Below are 17,585 nucleotides of genomic sequence, written 5' to 3'. Positions count from 1 at the left end.
CTTCTGAGGCATATCTAAGAAATACAACTGGTGAACAAAATATAAGATTGAATAAGTGGCATTGGCGGGATACACACCACCGTATAGTACGTATTGTATACGTACTAGGGTTAAGAAGGGGCGGTGCTTCCGCACCCCCCTAACCCTAGTACGTATACAATACGTACAAGATGGCGGCGCCCCTTCCACATGGGCGCCGCCATCTTTACGTACTGGATGCATAGCGTCCAGACGTGTCGCGGCACCTATGACGTCGCGAATGCGCCAGCGGCGCCTCACGACATCATCAGTGCACCGCGAAAAGAAGCTCCGAAATGGAGCTTCTTTTTTGCTCCGCGCGGGAGCTGCGCGGTTTGGCTGCTGCAGCTCCTGCGCAGAGCAAATGGCGCCGGCGGGGGAACGCCGCAAAGCGGCGGTTTGTATCCCGCCATTGTATTATTACTTGGGTATAATACCTATTGCTTCTTGATCATGGCAACCACATATCAGGACTACAAAACACAAGGCTGAGCAGCTCACAGGTGTGATTGTTAAGTTTTGCTTAAGCAGGAGGCAGGCAGATGTTCCCAGTTTAGCATTTAATTCAGCTCCAGTTGCAGGTGGTTGTACACTTCTAAGATTTGGGGATGTCAAGTTGCCGCAGACTGGATGGCATCCACAACAGAATTATAAGAACCATCTTGGGAACCCCAGGATATACCCAGATACAGTATTTGTGACTAGAAACAGGATCACAGTCCTAGCTCATGAAGATCTATCTGTTTTTTTAATTTCTGGTTAAGACTGAAAGGAGTGCCAAAAAATTGCCTAGAAAATTTATGTTTTCTCGAACAATGGTCTCTTAGCTTCTCCAAAGAAAAATCTTGGCATCAAAATACATGTTTTCTTCATAAATTTGGCTTTTCAAAAATTTATTTTTCCTAAAAAGATAATTTACCAACAAAGAAAGAATTCCAGTTATGTGTTAATGACATGTTCTTGCAATAAGACTTTGCTTCTCTCACTTCAGTCAAATTCTCAACATGTTATAATTTACTCAAACACCTTCTAGGCCCAGAGGACTGTCTGTTTAAAACTGAAAAGTTTTGTTTAACTGGAACTGTTCAAGACATTTGAACAACCAATTGGCTACTCTTCTTACCATTTACACTACTGTCTTTGTGGTCTGGATGAAGTTGAGGACCTCTCTCATTTGTTTAATTGACCTTTTGTTTAGGTGTCCTTTGCCACAGGAAACCAGAGGAAAAATACATTGTTGGGTTACTATCTATTAAAAATAATTGGTCTGACTGCCAAAATAGATTTTTTTTTTGTCTTTTAAATAAAGATTCTAGTATCTCTAAAGAGTTACATATTTTACTTCTTACTGGTAAATGTAGTAATATTAATAATAATAATAATAATAATAATAATATAGTTTATTTGCATTTTCCCGCCTCTCCCAGATGGATCAAGGCGGGATTACAATCAGTTAAAAACACATACATCAGTATAAAATACATTTAAAATACATCAATAAAATAATACAATTAATCTAAAAACTAAATCCTTGTCGAGCGGTGATGCAGTGATTTGTCAAATGGTGAAAAGGTGATATTACAAAAGGTCAGGTGGATAAGCTCGCCAGAGAGGTCTGTCTTAAGTGCCCTCTTGAACAACTCCAAGGAGGTAATAAGACAGATCTCTTCCGGGAGATCGTTCCATAGCTTTGGGCCAACTGCTGTAAAAGCTCTCTGAGAGGTCAATGTGAGCTTAGTTGGGACGTGTTCTAACACGTTCTTCCCAGTTACTCTGAGAGTGTGGGGCAGATTATGTAGGGAGAGGCGTTCCTGCAAGTAACTTGGGCCCAAGCCATGTAGGGCTTTAAAGGTGATACCCAACACCTTATATTGCGGAAGCTGATTTGCAGCCAGTGAAGAGATTTTAGGACAGATGTTATATGGTCAAACCTAGATGACCCAGTGACCAATCTGGCTGTCGCATTTTGAACCAATAGTAGTGTTAGAAATGGAGTTGGAAATGTTGTATTTTAATTTTGTTATTTGTATAACCTCTTTGATATTACATTGTGATGATCTATGGTTATAAGCAATTAAAATGTGAATTAGTAATTGTTCTTTAAAATTGTTTTGTTCTGTAAATAAACTTTGCTTGTTTAAAATTACCCTAGCAAAATTGTTATTTTCAACAGAGCTAGAAATATTATTTTACTGTCACCAGTCTGAAGTCACCCTTCTATCACTGATTTTTTGTACTTTTCACAGAAGAGGCAGGCAATTGTCTTTATGCCTTCAGGGTTTTTTTTTAAATTGAGATAATGTAACCACACTAGGTTATCCTGCCAATGTTGTCCAAACATTTGCAGCGGAGAACTGTTATTTATATGAAAGGTATGCAGTACCCATAAATATTCCTTAGAATCAGCCTGTGGGTCTGGAAGTGTTGAATTGGTATCTTGAATCAGTAACAGGTGGGCTCCTGGGAAGACAGAGCACCTGTGTATAGATGGTTTCCCCATTTTCAGACATTGTGTGTCAATGGAGTTATGTTACCACTGAAAGAACAGGTTCACAGCTTGGGGGAGCTTTTTAATTCACCCTTGTTTTTAGAGGCTTAAGTGACTCCCTGGAACACAGAGTAGTTTTCAGCCACTGTGGACAGTGTGTTTTCTTTACACAGAGCTAATCTGGCCAAGGTTCTAAACTGTTTGATTTTTAATCCACATTGTGGTAACATATATGCAAGGACCACCTTTTTGGGAGGCTGGCAGTGATTGCACAGAACATATCTCACCAGCTATTAAAAAAAATTCACTGGCTGCTGCTTATATGCTTTCAGGCCCAATTCATAGTACTGGTACTTACCTTTAAAACTTAAAACACTCTAGTACCTCATATGGATCATTCAACAGGGTTCCTATGAGTGGGCCTCAATTATGTGGCAGTGTGCACAGCATGAAAGAAATGTGTTTAAAATAGTAGGTGTTTTTAGATCTTGACCAGAGTGGTTGTGGTCCTTCTCATTTCAATCTACCTTCTTGCTGCAGTCATCACCCAGTGCCCTCATCTGAATGTCTCATCCAACATGGGTGTAGCTTGTTTTAGTGATGGAGGGACAATCTTGGCTATTGCATTTCACCCATAAAATATCATAGAATCAACGAATCATAGAATAACAGAGTTGGAAGAGACCACAAGGGCCATCCAGTCCAACCCCCTGCTATGCAGGAAATCCAAATCAAAGCATCCCCGACAGATGGCCATCCAGCCTCTGTTTAAAGATCTCCATCCATAGGATATTATGCTTGGTGCCAATTTTGCTGTTTTGAGTACCACAAAAATGCACTAACCTGCATGTTTTAAAATTTTGCTTCAGGTATTTGTAATTATCTGACCTTTTAACAGCACTTTTATTTGACAGTTGATTTGTATGTGTTTAGGCCTAAGGCCCAAAGCATACTGCAGAAATAATCCAGTGCTAGGAAATCCTGGGAATTGTAGTTTATTGTGGCACCAGAGCTCTCTGATAGAGAAGGCTAAATGTCTCACAAAACTACCATTCCCATTGAGCCGGGGCAGTGAAAGCAATCTCAAAATAGATGATTTCTGCAGTGTTTTGGACCTAAGTCTACTTTCATTCAAATTGAATCTACTCTAGTTCAAACTAGAGTAGGCCCATGGAATTAGTTTCTGAGTGATAAGTCAACAATTCTGTAAATCATTCAGTGGGTCTACTCTAGTTTAGACTAGCAACTAGATCTATCCCTTATATTTTGTATGTTTGTAAACTTCCTTTAAATTCTGATAAAAGTTTTATATACTGTAAATATTTTAATTTTTTTAAAAAAAATCTGAAATGTCACTCTTTCAGGATTCTAAGGTGATAGAAGAAAAACAAGTACTTCTCAGGACAAATCAGAAATTACTAGAAAAGGTATGTAACGTAAATGGCAGCTTTAGTACTTTCATTGCTTAATGTTGCAAAGTCAAATGGACGAAGATGCTTCACACTGCTCTTGCATTGATAGTTTTGCATGTTGGAACGAGGAACAAGTTAATTGGATATTTTCCCCAATGTACATCTTCAGTCCAGATTTGTCATTTTAATATAAATGCTGTATCACAAAACATCGTGGCTAGTGTTGCCCTGAAACAGTTGTTTAATACACAATGCTTGGTAGCAAAAAAAATCAAAGGCATATTTTCATCTTTATCTCTTAATTTTCATACTCATAGGCTTGAGACACTGCTGTTTTTCAGTGTATAGATCATTTTTGTTTTTTAGACTCCTGCAGTTACGTAAACTAGCCCTAAAGCTTTTGAGCCATCATTATGCAGTGGACACTATAAGTAATATTATTTGCACCTTTTGGCATTCACCACAACTTTCGTGAGGGTGTTCTACACACTTCCTTGTTTATTTTTTCAAAAATAAAAAATAACATAGAGATGATCTAAAAACACCTGTTGTTTTAAAACACAGACATATCAGTGTTAGTCTGTAATAACAGTATGCAAAGGGATCTAGTAGCACTTCTGAAACTAATTGTGTGAAAGACGTAGCATAAGCTTTTGTAGACCTAGTCTACTTCTTCACATGCATGGTCCTTCTCATCTGCTTCCTCCACGTATCTGAGAAAGTAGACCAAAGGGTGAAACAGACTGCCCTGAAGGGGGCAGCTCAATGCTGCCCCATTGAACGCCAGGTTGGGGCTGCCACAACGGCATGCCATGGCTCCAACCTGGCTATTTGCTGGCACAAAAAGAAGTGCAAATCGCTGCTCCTTTTTGAGCCAGCAAAAAGTCGGCTTTTCCGGTGCCACTGTGGCTTTGTGGCACTCCTGCTGCATGTGGCATGTAGACACCACACTACCAGAGCGCTGCAAAGCCACCCCGTGTGTTTGGGCGGGCGGCATGATGCTGGCTTCCAGGTAGCATCGGCGTGTGTAGCTCTCTGACACCGCCCTGAAGCCAGCACAAGGGGCGATCTGTTTTGCCCCTAAGTGTACAAAAGCTTGTGCTGCAACTTCTTTCACACAGTCTCAAAGGTGCTGCAAGATCTCTTTGCATACTACTATTTTAAAAACATTTCTCTTAGGCTGTGCATATTGCCATTTATTTGTTCAGCAAGGCCCACTCATAGGAGCCTGCTGAATCTGGTCTATTACCCTGCTTCCCACAATGATCAGCTGATTCAGGGAATCCCACAAGAGTTTTCCTTTTCCTAAGAAAAACCCTATATGATATTTGCCTTTTTTAGAGCTGTTACTCACAACCTACTCAAGATTTTCAGAATTATCCAATTGGAAGGGCATCCCCCTAAAGCTGATGTCTAATTTTATAGTGGGGGTGCTATTCATATTACTAGGGGAGAAGGCATGCTCACTAATGCACTGTTTTCATATACAGTATAGTTCTCCTCTGCTTCTTGCTCCTAATGTCTACGTAATGTGTGGCTCTCTAGATGTTGGAATGCAACTGTCATCCCTACTGACTGTGTTGATTAGGGCTGCTGGCAGTTGCTCTTCAGTATCTAGAGGATCACATGTTTCCCACCATGGATGTTAGTTGGTTAATCACTAATGGGAAACATGTCCTCCAGATCTTGTTGGAAATAACTCCCAGTAGCCTTTATCAACATAGTCCTTGTTGGCCCTCCTCAAGAGCTCTAAAAAGTTAATCATAGAGGACTTACCTTTGCAGAAGCCATGTTGATTCCTGCTCAGCAAGACTTGATCTTCTATATGCTTTAGAATTTTACCTTTAATGTTTCTTTTTGTAATATTTCTTTAATATTTATTCATTGACAAGGTTTCCCATGACATTCTTACAAGCAAGCTTGTAAAATGTGGGCTAGACAAGGTAACTGTTACATGGATTTGTAATTGGTTGACACCTGGCTAAACAAGGCAACATGTGAAAGGGATCTGAGAGTCCAAGTAGACCTCAAGTTGAACATGAATCAACAGTGTGATGCAGCAGCTAAAAAGGCCAGTGCAATTTTAGGCTGTATCAATAAAAGTAATAGTTCCACGGTATTCTGCTTCGGTCAGGCCCCCACCTGGAATACTGTGTCCAGTTCTGGGCACCACAATTCAAAAAGGACATTGAAAAACTGGAGCGTGTCCAAAGGAGGGCACTAAAATGGTGAAGGGTCTGGAAACCATGTCCTATGAGGAACGACTTAGGGAGCTGAGTATGTTTAGCATGGAGAAGAGAAGGTTAAGAGGTGATATGATAGCCTTGTTTAAATATTTGAAGGGATGTCATATTGAGGAGGGAACAAGCTTGTTTTCTTCTGCTCCAGAGAACAGGACCCAGAACAATGAATGCAAGCTCCAGGAAAAGAGATTCCACCTCAACATTAGGAGGAACCTCCTGACAGTAAGGGCTGTTCAACAGTGGAACACACTCCCTCGAAGTGTAGTGGAGTCTCCTTCCTTGGAGATATTTAAACAGAGGCTTGATGGCCATCTGTCGAGGATGCTTTGTTTGTTTGTTTTTTAATTTATTTTATTTTACAAAATTACAAAAATACATATTCATACACTGACATACTACAAACTGTATAGGAAAAAATAAAACAAACAAAAAAGAAAACACAACGACAACAACATCAACAACATAAAAACGCATAGAAATAATTTATAATTTTCCTATTTAAGTATTTCCTCAATAAACAGTGTGGACTAATAGCGAAGTTAACTTGTGAATTGTTCCTCTATTCATCAGGGATGGTTTGATTGAGAGTTCCTGCATGGCAGGGGGGTTGGACTAGATGGCCCTTGTGGTCTCTTCCAAATTTATGATTCTATGATTCCAAACAGACATTAATCTAATTGCCTTTAATTTCCAAATCTCAATCCACTCTCATTTTAAAAATATTTGTGCCAGTAATAAGCATGCTATTCTGTTCATGAATTTTATATTTTCAAAGAACAAAACTGAAAAATGAGTAATCATTTTATTTTTGAACTTTTCCAATAGATAGTTGAGTGTAATTGGTTTATCATATTATCATGAATAACGATCTTAAATTCATCCAGGATAATCAACTGATCAGAGCAAATTTTAGTAGCACTGGAGAATTTCTGGTGACAAAAAGTAGGGGTTTTTTTAGTCCTTAATGCCGGTATCCAGACCAGCGCAAAGCGCCGGCCTGGATACATACTAGGGTTGCCTCAGGGCGTCCTTTCCAGATGTCCCGCAACCCTAGTACGTTGTAATGGTGACACATGGGCGCCGCCATTACGACGTCACGGCCGCATTGCAGCCAAACAGCGCGGTGCGGACTTCACATCCTGGTGCCGCTGCAGGGCGCTTGTGGCACCCTTTCAGCGGTGCCAGAAGGAGCTCCATTTTGGAGCTCCTTCAGCCGCATATATCTCTGGCGCAGCCTTTAAACGGCCGCACCAGCGATACAAAGAGAAAGGGGCCGAGCCCCAAGGACACCCCTTTCCAGACTACGGGGAAGTGGCATTTTGTCACTTCCCCGAGGCCAGGAAAAGCGGCAGATCGGTGCCTCTGGGGCTGCCGCTGTGGCAGCTGAGGCCCCGATCTGTTGGGGAAAGGGGCGGTCTGATTCTTATTTTTAAAATACACATATACATACAAAAAGAACACATCGTATATTTTATGATAAATATCATTGTAAACAAATTTTCAGAGGTGTGTGACCCTGCCATAGTGAAAGAAATATATAATACAGTACATTTTCATGTATATCCATGGTGTATTGTAACCTTCATTTGCCAAATTTTGTTGATCTGACAGGAAGTTCCCCCTCCACTCTAATATGTTCAGTTCTCTTAGAAACAGGAGATTTCTGTAGCCCAGGTGGCCTGGATAGCTGGAATAGCTAAATTTGCAGGCTCACATTCGGCCACTTTGCATGATACAATTTTCACTTGTTTTTTTCAACAAATGTCCCTTTTTCTTCTATATTATAAATATTGTGCCTTGAACTACTTCTTTTGACTTGATCCATAGTTAAATGTGTGTGTGTTTTTTCCCCACTTTAGATTTACAAAATGGAACTAGAAAAAAACTGGCTTAAAAATGAAATGGAGGATGCCAGAGATCAAAATGAGCTCCTGGAATTCCGTATCTTAGAACTGGAAGTAAGAGATTCTCTGAGTTGTAAACTGTCAAATGGAGCAGAACTTGTTTTTGAACCAAAACTGAAATTTATATGATATTTGCTAGCATCCTGTCAGAGAAACAGATTTTTTGTAATCTGTTGTGATGTTCAAGCAGAGAATGTAATGCCACTGCCAAAGTGGTTTAGAATGCTCATTGGTTTTATGGAAATGTAACATATATAATATGTACATTTTTTATAGTCTGTTTTACAGCCAATAAATTTTTCCTATGCTTTTGTTGTTTTGTTTTATTTCCATTGTGACTCCTTTCTTGCATGTGACATTATCTGCTAATGCATACTGTCAATTCCAAGTTGACATTGCTTCTATTGACACACGTCATGCATGAAATGAATTTTAAAATTGTAGCACATACATCATTTCATCTCATTCTTTTCTTAATTTAAGTTTACTTTAAGTCAGTTTTGAGAAGTCATAGGAGTGAGCTAAACTGTTGCAAAAGGAAGCATTTTCATATTCTTTATCTTACAGTACTTAAATGTTTGAAAGGTTATTAATTCAAACTCAGTCTCTTATTTGAAAAGCTGGATTTTATTAGGGTAATACTCAAATTGAACTGTGGCTGTAATGCTGGCTATTGTGTGTAACCTTAAGAAGTATATTATACATCTTCAGCCACTTTGAATTAAAACACAAATAAGCATTTTGAATGGCGTCCACCAGAAGTAATCTGGTGATAGCTTGGTCTTATTTTATATAATAAGTAACAATACTAACAATAATTTAATTCTCTACAAATTTACCTTTTGAGGTGTTACTATGGGCTATTTGAGAACTGAGATTATTATGACTTTTTAAAGACCAACATATAGCAATTTGATAATACTGTGCCTTATTGGGGTAAGCAAAGTTGTAAATTTAAAAGAAAAAAAAGTAAGAAAATAAGAACCTTGTCAAGAGATGTAGGTTCAATCCCCTATTACCCGGTTAAAAAGATCTTTGATAAAAGATTTAGAAATGCCTTCCTGGCTGTACCCAAAGTTATATGGTCAGTGATGAGCTGGATGAGCCAATAATTTGACTTTGCTTAAGGGGTTTTGTATAGCCAAGTTACAAATATCTAATGTTAACACTTTCTTGAACTTGTATGCTCTTGGCAGGACACTCTGGGGCAGCCTGGAATATTCTGGTCTCGGAGCTGCCCCAACTGTCCCCCCTCCATTACCTAGCTCTCCATTCCTGCACCAGGGTGGCTGCCTGACACATGTGCCACCATTGCAGGTCATGCACTTCTGAGGTCAGAACCAGACGCCCATTGATGATCACATGACTGGGTGCCTAGTCCTGACCTCAGAGCAAGCAACTGGCAGCAGCAGCAGCAGACATAGCAGGTGGCTCAGCAGGATGCTTGTGCAGACAGCCACCCCAGTGCAGGAAGAGGATCTTCCTGGAAGATCCAGAGAAAGAGGTAAGTTGTTTGTTTTTTTTAAAATTCATGCTAAGGGTGTTATACCCTGGCTCTGATGATGAACATGGGAGGCCCTTATCATCTTGGAAAATGGTGCATGCGTAAAATGACCAAGTACAATGTAATAACGCTTTATTAGTGGAGATGTGCAGAACGTAATCATAAGTTTATTTGGTTTTTGTTGCCAAATTTTGTTGCACTATTGCTTTCATGTGCGAAAATATCAACCACCATAGCAATACTGTCAGATTCTCTTTTAATGCTGTGATTGTTGCTGAATTGGCTCTGGTGTGATAATCTCTTGTGTTAAAGCTCTATTCTGCTCAGAGAAAATGGACTTCATGCATGCTTTCAGTGTCTGTGACACCAAGACTTTGAGAACAAGAACCCAATATTATAAAAGCTGACAATCAATCATCTCAGTACTGGAAAAGAGAGAGGCCAACTAGTCCTTGGTGGATAATATTGTAGGAACCTGTATCAAAATAAAAACAGTTCAGGAGTAATGAACACATTGTTGCCTTTGTATTCAGTAAAGCAAAATCTTGGTTCAGCTTCAGGAATTCTGAAAAGGTTATATATATTACATTATTCTTTGTAATATCTACAATATAAACAAAGTATCGCACACAAACCTAGCATTTATTTATCACATTTAAATTGTTCAGAATGTGTTGTGTATAGTGTCTGCCCAAGTCTTACTACATTTTGCACTGTAAGAATATTTTTGGAGGAATAATATTTGTTTATTTGACAATATTAATATACTTACGCTCCAAAATTTCAAAGCTATATGCATCAATAAAATATAAAATACACACAATAGAAACATTTATCCCTATTAGTGCAGTTGCAGCAGAGAGCCCAAATAAATATTGAACACAGAAGTTGTATCAAAAATCGTAAATTACAAGCTCCATTGGTAAAACATTTTTTAGAGGAACATCATACTTTTGATTCATTTAAATTCTGGTGCATAGATGGGATATCTAATATTAAAAACATAAAACAATTACAAGTATTGGAACTCAAATGGATTCACTGTTTGAAATCTGAATCCCCGGTGGGCATAAATGAAAATGTGAATTGGCTAGTTTGATTTTTTTTCATATTCTTTCCCTAAGTTCTTTTTGTTTTGGCAGGATGGTTCCCATCATTGGTTTTGCTGCTTATACAAGGGACTATGTTACAGGATAAGTATTTCTTTTAAAATTTGGTACTTAGATGGGATATCTGATACCAAGAACATAACACAACTAGAGATATTGGAACTCAAATGGATTCATAGTTGGTGATCTGAATCCCCATTATTATGTGTGAGTTGGCTGTTTTGAGGTTTTTATTGCTCTTCTACACCCTGAGTTTTCCCTAGGTTCTTTTCTTGAGTCTTGGCAGGATGATTCTCATTACCAGTTCAGCTGGTTATATAAGACATACTGTGAGCAGGACAAGATCATTGCTACTTTTGAATTGAGTGCAGTCACATTGTGTGAGCTGAGGAGTTGATATATTATGTATGTATGTATATATGTTGGCAGGCCACTGAGGAAGACTGTAGTCGAAATGCGTCTGGCCTTGAGTTTTTATTATTACTATCTCAGTTTATTTTCTGCATTTGCATAATTTTAAGTGGGGTATTTTTACCCATTTAGATATTTTACTGGTCTTTTTCTTCCAGGGTTCAGTTACTCTGGCCTTGAATTTTGAAATTTTTATTATCATTATATATTCACTCTTTGCATTTGCAGACTTTTTAGTGGGATATTTATACCCTTTTAGGAATAATACTGGCTTTTCTGCTCCAGGGTTCAGTTATTATCTTATTTCTTTATACAATTGATTTTTTGTAATTGGAAGTGGGATACAATTTATCCTGGCTATTCACATTTTTTGTTAGAACCCTTCAGTTTGTTTTGTTTTATATATCTTGGTTTTTTTGGTTTTAGAGACTTCGGTTGGTTTATGATAAATAACAAACCTGACAGGATAATTTTATTGAAATATTATGAATGATGATTTGAGGTGCTACCTTTAGAATTCCTCTTGTGAGAAACAAACGGAAGTAACTTGCTTCAATTAGAATTACATTTAATTTCCTCTTCATAATAGATATAATCCTTTTTCTTTTTTCTTTTTGGAAAACAAGACCAGACTACCATGGTTTTGGAATATGTGAATGAATTGTACTGACTTCACTTGCTTCTGTGCATGCCTGCCCAGTAAATCATTTTAATTCTTGGAATACTGTATATCCAAATTGTTTAAATGTTGTGTGTATGGCTTGGTACCTTTATAACCATATTGAACAAAATTTTCCCTCAGGGGACAGAATGAAGATCACTGACTTTTCAACTCTATGTAATTATTGCCTTCTCTGAAAAGAAGAAAGAAAGAAAGAAAGAAAGAAAGAAAGAAAGAAAGAAAGAAGTTTATTTCAATTGTTCTGTCTTCACCAGCAAACCAAGGTAGATTTGGATTTGTTAGTTCTGGTCAATACCTGCAATATCACAAGTAGTATGTAAGAAAAAGCAGATACAATGACAGCAAAGTTTTATTAACTAACATTTATATATAAAGCAGGGCTTGTCAGTTTCAAAATGAAAAAATGAAAACATAGATAAATAAAGCTGAACTACTTCTCTATCCTTGATCACCAATCTTGATCTAGAGGGCAGGAACCAAACCAGTAGATTGAAATTGCAATGAAGGATTTTCCATTTAAAGATTAAGAGGAATGTCCTGATGGTAAGGGCTGTCTGACTGAAATAAACCACCTCTAAAGGTGTTGAGCACTCTTTCATTGGCATTTTTAAACAAAGGTTGGATGGCTGTCTGTGAAGGGTACTTTAGTTCTTGATAACCTTCAGTGATTCAGATAGGATGACTATTGGGAGTACTTTCCAACTCTGCAATTGTGTCATTCTATGCTTGACACAAACGTATGACTTGACAGCATATCTTTTGGAGAGCCGGTGTGGTACAGTGATTTGATCATTAGGCTACGACTTGGAAGACAGAATTTCAGTCCCTGCTCTCCCCACTGGGTAACCTTGGGCAAGTCACACTCTCTCAGCCTCAGAAGAAGACAAAGGTAAACTCCCTCTGAATATATCTTGCCAAGAAAACCCCATGTCTTAAGGTTGTCATGTCAGAAATTATTTGGAGGGACACGACAACATCATCATCAACAACAGTAACATCTATTTTGACTACCTACAGCAGTAGGTAAAGTGTGGCCCCAAGGGTTTTACCTTTTGCTTTTGTGGATCCACAGGGCCCCTTACTGTCTTCCTCTAAAAAAAGCCCTCATCAAAAGTCATAAGTAGGGAAGTACTAGTCAACAACTGGTGGAAGTAATGAGAACCTTGGGGTGGAAGAAATCATTTTCTCTTGTGATTTGTTGTACAGAGGAAAGGAGAAGCCAATGTAGCAAACATGCTTGATGTGACTGCCAGGAAAGGTTCTAGAATAAATTATCATATTGGACTTTGCAGATAAAATCACTAGATTCCAGTCTCAATTGGATGCTATAATTATTACAGATCCAGTGGGTGTAACTTTGGCCTCTACTTGTCCAGTGATAGTGGATACTTTTCCATAGGTACAGCCCAACCATATGAACAGGATTCCTGGAGAGGTGAGGACCGCCACACGTGTATTAGATCCTGGCCCTTCCTGGTTTATTTTAAAAAGCCAGAGGGGGACTGGATGAATGAATACACCGAGTGGCCAACTACATCTTGCCTAGAGCTGTTCCATTTGCTTACAGGGGGTAGTTAGAAACCATTGTAGTAAAGCTCTCCCCTCCCACTGTATTGGACAACAACTTGTTAGTTTCCAGCAACATTTCTGGACAAGGTAACAGAGTGCATGGTAGTCTCTCAGCTCTCAGATGAATGAGATGGATTATCAAGATCCATTTCAATCTGGTTTGAGACTTGGAAATAAGACAGAAGCAGCTGTAGTGTCCTTGGTGAATGACCTATACCAGGAACTGCAGAGTGGGAACACCTCCCTGTAGATTCTGCTCAGTGACTTTTTATATCATTGACCATGATATCTTTCTGGAGCACCCTGCTGATATAACACTTGGAAGCAATATTTTTTACAAGTTTCATTTCTGCCTCAAGTGGCAAACCCAGCTAGGATACTCCTGCTTGACTCCTTATCCTAGAGTTTGGGGTCCAATATGCAGATGTCACGCAGCTCAACTATTCTTTTCCATGCCAATCCAAAGAGGCTGTCTTTATTGTAAATCAATGACTGTCATCAGTATCAGTATCAGTCTTGTTGTTGTTAACTGCCCTCATGTTGAACTCAACTCATGGTGACCCTGTGTATGAGACTTCTCCAAGACCCTCTGTCTTCCACTGCTCTGCTGAGGTTCTGCAGGTTCAGGCCGTGGTCTCTCTAAATAAGTCCATCCATCATAGTAAGTGTTTGCATCTATATTAATAACCATCATCGCCTCTTACGGCAAAGTATTAACAAGTGTTCTCTATGGTGCCACTCCTGTTGTCTTTAAGAGATTGTCTGTCAGTGTCATACACCCACCCACCCGCACACACACTATTGCTGCTGCCCAGTGGCTGTTTGGAGTTTTTAGTCAGGCTTCATAGAGAAAGCATGTTTGACATAGGAGACCCTACCAGCATAGCCTCTGGCCTCACCATACTATAAGCAAAAAATAGCAAAACGTGAAATAACTATCAAGGAAGAAAGTGCAAAGGCAGGTTTACAACCGAACATTTGGCAAACAAATATTTTACCTCACAGGAGCCTTTCACCTCACAAGAGACGTTGGAGGATGGAGTCATACCAGAGCACATCCAACGAACCCCGACTGCTGCCGCCACTGCCACCACTGCGGGGAAGACGGAGATAAGCCACGGTGGGCGGTGGAGAAAGATCCGGCCTCCATCCTCTAGGCCTGGTTTTCTCCTTCTGTCCCGACCTAAGGTAGGCCTACCGGGGCGGAGAAGGAGGCCGGGTGGCAGAGAAGTGGCACAGATCCCATGGAGGAGGAAGATGACCAGAGGAGACAGCCAACGAGCCCTGACAGCTTCTGCCGCCGCACCAGGACCCCCAGGCAGGCAGGCAGGAGGGAAGGAAGAAGGAAGGGAGGAGGTATGGCCAGAAAGATGGAGGGAGCCATGGCCAGGGCAGAGACAGGCTGCCAGGGCGGTTTCGAATCTGCCCTGGGTTCCCACTGGAATGAATCGATTTATTCTCAAATAAATAAATAGATTCAGCCCAAAAAGGAGCGGAAAAACCCAGTGTCTTTTTGATGTGGGTTAAATGGGAGGAGACCATGGCCTCCCTTGCCAAATCGGTTCCAAATCGATTCCAAAGTGGGAACTATAGTGGCTTAAACCGGATCATGATTTGACACAATCCGGTTTAAACCATAGTGGGAATGACCCCCTGGACTTGATCCTAACCAACAGGGAGGAATTGGTTATTAGAATCAAAGCAATTGGTACTTTAGGGGGAAATGAACAGGTTTTTAGAATTCATGATTGTGGGACAGGCCAAAGAAGAGTATAGTCAAACACCTACCCTAGATTTCAGGAAAGCTGATTTTTGTCAGAGATACTGACCAGAGATTCCAAAAGAAAAAGAAACCCAGCAAGAATGGGAATTCAGGAAGTAAAGAGTTGATAAAAGCTAAAACCATAATCACAAACAATTCCATGAAAGAGCAAAAATGGGAAATATCTGAAAATGCCAATATGGGTGTGGCAAATTCAAGGGGGAAGTAAAATGTTGGGGAAAGGGTATGCATAAAGAATGGAAGGAAGGATGAACAACCAGTAGCCCAGGCTTATAGGAATAGTACAAGGAAAGCTAAAGTTCAAAAGGACCTGCTAGGGAAACAGTAAGTTACAAAATTGTTTGTTGAAATAAGTTCAAAGCAAGAGAATGACCAAGGAAACAGTGGGACTGCTGTTCAGTGAGGATGGTAAACTGTTAACAGAACTGTTCAACACCTATTTTGCTTCCTTACCCTCCACCACAAATAGAGAAATGTGTGCTTCCATACACCCAACAGATACCTTGGCAAGGGATCTGGATTGTAAATCAAGATTGATTAGGAGTTAGTCAGAAATTACAGAATTAACCACACTCCTGGCTCATGTTCAATTTATGATCAACAATAATTCCAAGGTCCTTTTCACATGTAGTATCCTCAATCCTATACCTGTGCATTTTGTGGCCTCAATGTAGACTATTGCATTTGTCTTTCTTGAATTTTATTTTATTAATTTCAGCCCAGTTTTCTAGTTCAGTAATGTCCTTGTGAATTCTGTTCCTGTCTTCCATTGTGTTAAGTACCTCTCCTAGTTTTGTATCACCCATAAATTTGATAAGAATTCTCCATAATCTAAATATTGATAAAAATACTGAAGAGTATCAGCCCCAGGACAGAATCCTTCAAATTTCAAACATAGGGTCTGAACAGACAGGCCAAAATAAAGCTGCTGTTTTTATGTTCATTGTTATATGTTGTAGGTTTTAGGTTGTATGTTGTTTAATGTTGAAAGTATGAGATTATTGTGATTTGTAATAAATAAGAATAAAAATATAAATTAAAAAAACAAAAAAAAGCTGCTGTACATGTATGTGCAGGTTTTTCAAAAGCTTGGCCCTGGCAAAGTTGTACAAATAGGATTTACTCTCTTCCTGTTCCTCTGTATGAGCCTGGCCCTTTCTGAGACATTTTGCTGTTTGCCGAGCAGCAGCAACTGATGCCTCTTTCCTCCAAAGCAAGATGCATAGTACCCAAACACAGCCAAGAATTTTGGAACTTGAGACATAACATCCCAGAAATACTTCTCCACCAAAAAAACCTTACTAGGATAACAAAAGCTAACAAGCTGCTGCCCTTTCATGGCTTCCAAAATCTGCCATCTGAAGTGTCTGTTCTCACTCCCTCTAAGAACTACTTTGGGCACAGGTTGCTTTTATATCACTACTCCCCATTGAAGGACATGGCCCAGGAAGAGGAAGAAGAATACTAGGTAGGAACAACTGGTTCCACAGAAGGTGCTATCAGGAAAGATTTGGCTTCTTAGATCATGATCTGCACTTTCATGAAGAGGGATTTCTGGCAAGGGATGAACTGTACCTCTCGAATGTATTTGCTAGAGTCTTGCAAATCTGATCAGGAGTGCTTTAAATTCAATCATATGCTGGGGGAGACATATTCCTGAGAGCAGGGGACCACCAAGTACTGAGAAAATGGCTTTAATGATACACGTGTGTTGAACAACAACAAAAGAACAAGGAATCAGTTACAGAAACTGACTTGTGATCTTAAAAGTCTTGGCAGTAATGCACTAAGCATGGGAAATTCTTGCATGGCAGGGAGTTGCAGTAGATGGCTCTTGTGGCCGCTTCAACTTTATGATTCCTTGATTGGAGTCATGTTGACTGGCCTGTAGTTTTGACTGATCATTAGAATGAGTTGGAAGAGAATGAATGTCTCAATAGTAAGAGCAGTTTCCTAGAGAGGCAGATGTCTCAGAACACCTTCCAGAAAAGAAAAGAAAAAACCCTGGAAATCTACCTGCTGGGGTTGCTCTAGCTGGCCTATGAAGCTCCTTCCAACTCTATAATTGTCTTATTCTAAATAAGCAACAATAAGAGTAAGGCAGGCTGGACAAGGAGGGTAGTGCGAGAGGAGTAGTGACGAAAGGCCAGGTAGGTTGACGAGAAGAGAGAAACACAAAGTGAATAAAAAATTGCCACCAGAGTCTAGCAAAGCTCTTTCAAAAACATTCCTGTTCTCAAAATATTAGCAAAGAGCACAAGACAGGGATGGTTGTCCTGTCTGCTGAAAAACTGCACCCAGATACTACAGATGAGCTTCTTGTCTCAAGGCTGTCAATTAACAAACTGAAGGCATGTTGTCAGCCTTTCTTTTACTGTTTGTATTTTATTTCCTGGATCCCTGAGTCAGTCCAAATTGCTTTAGACAAATTTGATCCAGTTTGGATCTGATTCATTGAATCA

The 17,585-nt window shown here is 39.6% G+C and overlaps 1 protein-coding gene across 7 annotated transcripts in view; it reads left to right on the top strand.

The window, feature by feature from the left end:
• Positions 1-16,106, top strand: part of LOC149280649 (janus kinase and microtubule-interacting protein 1-like) — a 66,526-nt gene extending 50,420 nt beyond the window's left edge. For 4 of the 7 annotated variants that reach the window (XM_089500212.1, XM_089500207.1, XM_089500211.1 and 1 more), the window contains 3 exons: positions 3,871-3,933; positions 8,021-8,119; positions 10,712-10,971. In XM_089500212.1, the coding sequence (XP_089356338.1) occupies positions 3,871-3,933; positions 8,021-8,119; positions 10,712-10,864 (315 nt within the window). In that variant the 3' untranslated portion in view covers positions 10,865-10,971. Of the gene's footprint in view, positions 1-3,870; positions 3,934-8,020; positions 8,362-10,711; positions 10,972-11,891; positions 12,035-14,345 lie in introns of those variants that run through there. The other 3 variants (XR_016278136.1, XM_089500208.1, XM_089500209.1) reach the window with 3 other exon arrangements.
• Positions 16,107-17,585: the final 1,479 nt, after the last annotated feature.

This window comes from Sceloporus occidentalis, unplaced genomic scaffold (assembly GCF_023333645.1).
Source record: "Sceloporus occidentalis isolate IW3139 unplaced genomic scaffold, rSceOcc1.0.p SCAF_150, whole genome shotgun sequence".
In the NCBI taxonomy this organism is placed as follows: Eukaryota; Metazoa; Chordata; class Lepidosauria; order Squamata; family Phrynosomatidae; genus Sceloporus; species Sceloporus occidentalis.
Note: the sequence above shows the minus strand (reverse complement) of the source record. Positions and strands in the feature narration are given on the sequence as shown.